Source organism: Melampsora larici-populina (genome assembly GCF_000204055.1).
Source record: "Melampsora larici-populina 98AG31 unplaced genomic scaffold MELLAscaffold_28, whole genome shotgun sequence".
Classification (NCBI taxonomy): domain Eukaryota; kingdom Fungi; phylum Basidiomycota; class Pucciniomycetes; order Pucciniales; family Melampsoraceae; genus Melampsora; species Melampsora laricis-populina.
The window spans coordinates 663095-668513 of NW_006768792.1; the positions used below are offsets into that span (position 1 = coordinate 663095).

At 42.6% G+C, this 5419-nt stretch overlaps 2 protein-coding genes across 2 annotated transcripts; both read right to left on the reverse strand.

Moving 5' to 3' along the window:
* Positions 1-2368: 2368 nt before the first annotated feature.
* Positions 2369-3940, reverse strand: MELLADRAFT_64734 (uncharacterized protein; the record flags this gene model as incomplete). The annotated part of the gene is made up of 4 exons (XM_007412055.1): positions 2369-2541; positions 2648-3375; positions 3484-3902; positions 3926-3940. The coding sequence occupies 4 exons, from the start codon at positions 3938-3940 to the stop codon at positions 2369-2371; spliced, it is 1335 nt and encodes a 444-aa protein (XP_007412117.1).
* Positions 3941-4390: 450 nt separating this feature from the next.
* Positions 4391-5378, reverse strand: MELLADRAFT_88677 (uncharacterized protein; the record flags this gene model as incomplete). The annotated part of the gene is made up of 2 exons (XM_007412054.1): positions 4391-5210; positions 5305-5378. 2 exons carry the CDS (start codon positions 5376-5378, stop codon positions 4391-4393), a joined length of 894 nt encoding a protein of 297 aa, XP_007412116.1.
* Positions 5379-5419: the final 41 nt, after the last annotated feature.

Consider the following 5419-nt stretch of genomic DNA (forward strand, 5'->3'; position numbering starts at 1 on the left):
ATATTATCTTTCTTGTAGTGGAAGAAAAATTAGCCTCAATAGATTATTGAATAGCATCTGAGGAAGACTAACGGTCAAATTCTGGTTCAATAAATTCAGTATGTAGCATCTTTTCTTAAGAATTTCATAGCATCAAGTGTGAGTTAATTAAATAAGCCAAACTATTCTGTTAGTAGAGTTCAAGGTCTTGCAATGAGAATCTAGTCACCACTATTGGGCAAAATCCAACTAAATCAAAGACTATGGTTCTTTTTCACCCCTTGAATCTAGATCCAGGTATCTTAGATTGTCATTCACAACCCTCTAGATTCCAGACTATATATCATACCAAACATCCTGGAAGGAAGATCAATAGAAATGAACAATAAATCGAACAAACCTTCAAGATGAGTTTCCTAATTATCAAATGTTTAGCTCTTTTGAGGTGGAATGAAATGTAAGATATCTTAAGTTTGATTCCTGCTAAATCTTGTTCTTTCAATTGATTTTTACCTTTATCTGATCCTTTTAATTATTCTACTGCAAATGAATCCTTCATAATAATCTGGGCACCTGTTTCTAATACTTTATTTCCCACTAACAAAAAAAATGAAAAGGAAATAATCTTCAATAAAATGTTCTCAGCATCAACAGAAAAAAACATTCAATCAAAACATCATATTTGATAAAATCTAGTCTCAATTTCTTCCTTCCCTTGTAGAATTCATTAAATCATTTTAACGGCTCTCAGAATTTGGAATCCAGGGGAAAAGCTGTGAGTGAAGCAATAGATACAGTTGGCATATTCACCTCACAATACTGAAAATTCCCAACAAATAAAATCTTGGCAGGTGTCATTCTGTATCTTGTGCATTTAGAAAAAGAGAAAATTTTAATCCAACACTGCCAGCATTAAAGAGGTTCCCAGGCGGGAATCCGGGTCCCCCAGGGAAAAGCAATGACCACAATCCTGTACTAGGAATTTCATGGGGACTCTTGAAGGAAATGAAATAGGTATACTGGTGAGGGTAGCTCAGCAAAGGGAGCCTTCATGGATAGCTGAGTGAGATACTTCAAAAGTCTCGCTTGTATAAGAAAGTGAAGTCATCCACAAACAGCTGATCCACAATTCTGGACCACTGGAATCTGTTGCTGGCAATGGTTGTTGCAGTGTGACACAGCGGTTTGTTTCTGCCTGACAAATTGGCAACACAGCAGGCAACCACATGCCATAGCGCAACACCAATAGCACTCTGGCAGCATACACACTTGGCCCAACAGGAAGTCAGATGAATGAAGACCTTGAATTGAATGCAACTTCAGTTTGATACAGTCAAATCTGTACAATTGCATACCCGCGCAGCTGCATACCCTGTGATTACGCCTAACCCGTGATAATGCATAGAAAATACAATTAATCTTGATTCTTTCTAATGCCAAATTTGACAACAGAATTGCATACCAAAAGTCTTCCACTCAAATTATGTGATTGCCGGGGCTCAACTGTATGAGTCCAAAGATACTAACGCTTAATGGAGAAAAGGCTATTGTTGCATCCATAGCTAAGCAGTGGGGCCATTGTGGGGTTTTGTTGCCCATTATCCAACTGCTAATTCACCACAACCCCATGATCACACATCATCATGCAAAACACTGAGCATTGACTGTGACACAACCACTGTGGTACGTTATGCACAAAGCATGACGGCTGTGGTGTATTTCAATCTGTTGCACCTTGCCACATCATCATGGCCCAGCAGTTTGCTCCACAATCTGCAAAATATTTCCAGACTTCCAAATCATTGGGCGCGGATCAAAAGTTCAAGGAAACCTCAAAGAGGTTAGTATTTTTAACTTGCCTCCTTGCCTGGCTTGGACACTCAAGATTAGACTAACAATATCAGTGTGTGCCCTGCCAAGTAGAAATTTCTATGATATCTAAATACATAATTCTTGTGAACAAAGGTGAATCATTGTTCAAGGAAATCATGATTCTTGTATGTAATGGAGCCACCCTCATGGATTTATTAATGTGGGATTTTGACATGGGGATCCAGTCATAGATCTCCAAGAAACTATTCACATAACACTATTCCATGCAGGCTAGCTACACCTGTTGACAAGCTGAGCTAAGTGTTAAGTACACCTCCACATATTGTTTACTGAATACAACAATTTGTTCAGACCTTTTAAATTGATACCTTTAAAGCAATTCTTGTGTCATTGGTTGAAAAATACCAAAGCTAATTAAATATAAGGATAAACAAGCTTGACATAATGATTATTATGAGGCATGAAGAGACCAATCTGACATCCCTTTATACAAGATGGCTACATGACTCAATCAAGGAGAGCCTGGTGGGCCAGTTTGTGCATTCGAATGAACAGGTCAGTCTGATGGAACATTCTCATCTCTAATCGAAGAAGAGGGGTACAAAATCTCACCTGTTGTTGTGTTTTCATCAAGCGCGTTGGCGCTTTGGAAAACGGGGGTCAGGAGATTGATCTCCTTCGCGCTTTTTAGGATTTTGAGGAGTTTGCGGTTTTGATTGACTGTACCGTCTATCAAGGGGCAAATTTCCGACAGACGCTATCATACAAAAACAAGGTCAATTGTTGTCAGTGAGACTCGACTCTCTCAAAGGTGAGAATGTTTGATTACACTTACGCTTCTTGTTCACACAACTGGGATTTTGCAAGCCATCACGATTTGAGGCCTTATCGCTAGCATCGGAAGAGTTTGATGAGCACCTAGTGTCCCTCAAGTCAACACCGTGTAACATCGATAAGCTCGGAACAAGGCTTAACCGATTGTGCGCGGCTGCGTCCTCGGCGAGCGAGATGCAACGTGTAATGAAGTGGGTGTCGTATTCTAAACTGATGATCATCTCATCGACGTCGTCAGGCATATCCCCTGTGAAAGGAACCGGGTATGTGAGGTGGCTGAAGCCTTCTTCTGCGCGTTTCAAGTTAAACGCGCGATTAAATAGAACGCCAGCTTCGGGGGTTTGAATCATGACTCCGAGTCGCCACTCGGCGAGTTCGCGCATGGACATGTCCTCGAACTTGGGCATCTGACCTGGTTGCATTTGATCAAACAAGAGGTTCGGTCGTCCATCGATCATCACCCTGGGAGAAGTTCTGAGTGAGTACAAGGTAGGTGGAACTAGCGGTGCGAATATCGAAAGCACTGGGCGAATGAGTCTGTATACCCACCAGTGGTTCCGGGGTATGTGTACTCCACCGTGGTAGCTGAGTCCATCCGGAGTTATGATGATCGTTGGCGTTGATAACATGTCCTTCAGAAAGGTCAATTGATCATTCTTGATTCCCATGGCGCTGGCCCCGAAGTCCATAGGCTTGTCCTTGATCCGAGGAGTAGGGCTCTGACCGATGCTGAAGATGGCTCAAAAAGTCAAGTTAGAGTCAGCTTAGTGCACCTCAAAGTGCTTCAAGTTCAGGATCTCAAACGGGAAAAGGGTGATAATTATGGAATGGTCTCACGCTGGAGTCTGGAGTAAACATACACCACGCGTGTGAGTGGGTGGTCGTTCGGGGGTAAGGATTACGATGTCCTGGCTATTGTAGTGCTCAACTGGTTTTTGATCGGCCTCGCCACCGGTGAGTTTGCGTGAAGACATGGACATGGAGTGAGAGGATTGATTTAAATTGAAATTTCTCTGTAAAACTAGGAGATTCGAATCGAGTTGAAGGAGAAAATCTGGTTGGATCAAGAGGGGTTGGTTTAATGGTGTAATGTCTGGGTTAAGGGAGGATGATACATTGGGGAACAAGTATGAAGGCGGTATGATAATCAAAGGATAGAGAGACAAAGGCGAGTTTTGAGCCTGCACCCCTCCAGTCGGACAAAGGCCTGTCATGATCAGACCAAACTCGGTGTACGCGTCAGGTTTTTCAAGGTGCTATGACGTTGTAAAGGTCGTACCCTAAACCCAACCATAGATCAATGAACGTCATCAGTTGTAGTATATCAATCGATGATACCGGGCATCAAGAAGGAAGATTCAAGAATGTGGAAACAGCGGTCAGAGTCAGGATGAGCGTTGGTAGCGCTGATGAAGTCATGTGACTTTGGCACCTCTCATCGGCAAAGTTTGGAAAAGACAAAGATTCCCTGATGAATCAATCATGATACGCGGTATTTGTATTACTGGGAGGACTCAAACAACGACTCAAACACAACAAGAGAGCTATTCACATGATTATAGTAGTATACAGTGGAGGAATCGGCTTGTCGGAAAAAGGTGTCCATGTAATCAGATTCAACCATGAATTGCGGTATTGGCTATGACTTAGAGGAGACTAACAATAAGAGAGAAATTGACTATATAGTATTAAAAGGTGTAGGAATTGGCTTATCGAAAAAATAAAACTTGTGTTCTACGGGTATTCATAAGGAGTGGTCCATGGGGCCATCTTCTTCCGCGTTGATGGCGACCAATGGGACAGACGCATTTGATTCCTCGTGCTTTTTACCCTCTGAATTATTATGTATGGGAGAATCGGGTTCACTTATGTAGTAGTGTACTCCATAACAAAGCTCATCTAATGAGGTCTTTTCGAGGACGAATCGTTTGTACAAGGCGCGTAGGATAGGCTCTGTACAAGCCACAAGGGGTATAAAAATCTCAGGATGTTCACATTGTAAAGCGTGCCAAAGCCACTCGCGACCCTTAGTAGCAAGATCGGCTTCGTTGGTACAGACATGTGGGCGCGTATAGAACTCAACCGGGGCGAAAGTATATTTCGGAAGCGGGTGGAATGCGTGTCGCCAGAGTCTGGTAAGCGCGGTTTTTGAAAAGGCCTGGGGAACGAAGCTACTCCTGATCTTGGTCAGGATCGCCGAGCGAAGGGTTTGAGGTGACAAGGTGGTTGGCTGGAGGAAGGGAGCCTCTCGAAGGGTGTGTGCATTTTTTGTTTTTTTCGCAGTAGTATCCACCTGGGTGATAAAGGGTTGAAGATCAGGTAAAAGGAGCTGCTGGTAACGTTCGACAAGCTTGGCTTTCAAGAGACTAGCAGGATATTGTTTTTGGTCAATACCAAAATGCCTCATCATGTCTCGGAGATCTTCTTTTTTTGTCGATTTTTGAGTGTAATCTACATCAGGTTGAAGCAGATAGGCGAGGTCTTTCGGTAATGTTTGAACCTGATCCCAGTACTTGTGCTTTTGGAGTTCGACGCGCGAAGTTTGAGCCATTGTGATATTGAGACTGATTGAGAAGGTGAAATCAAGCTGGGTTATTGAATATGAGCGATGATAATATTTGACGTGATATCAAGTTGGATGTGTGAGACTTGTATTACCTCTGAGATGATGAAGCTGGTCGTCCTATATATACCCACTGCCAGCATAAAGAGTTAATAGAAGTCTCACACATCTAACGTGATATCACGTCGAATATTGTCATCGCTCATATTC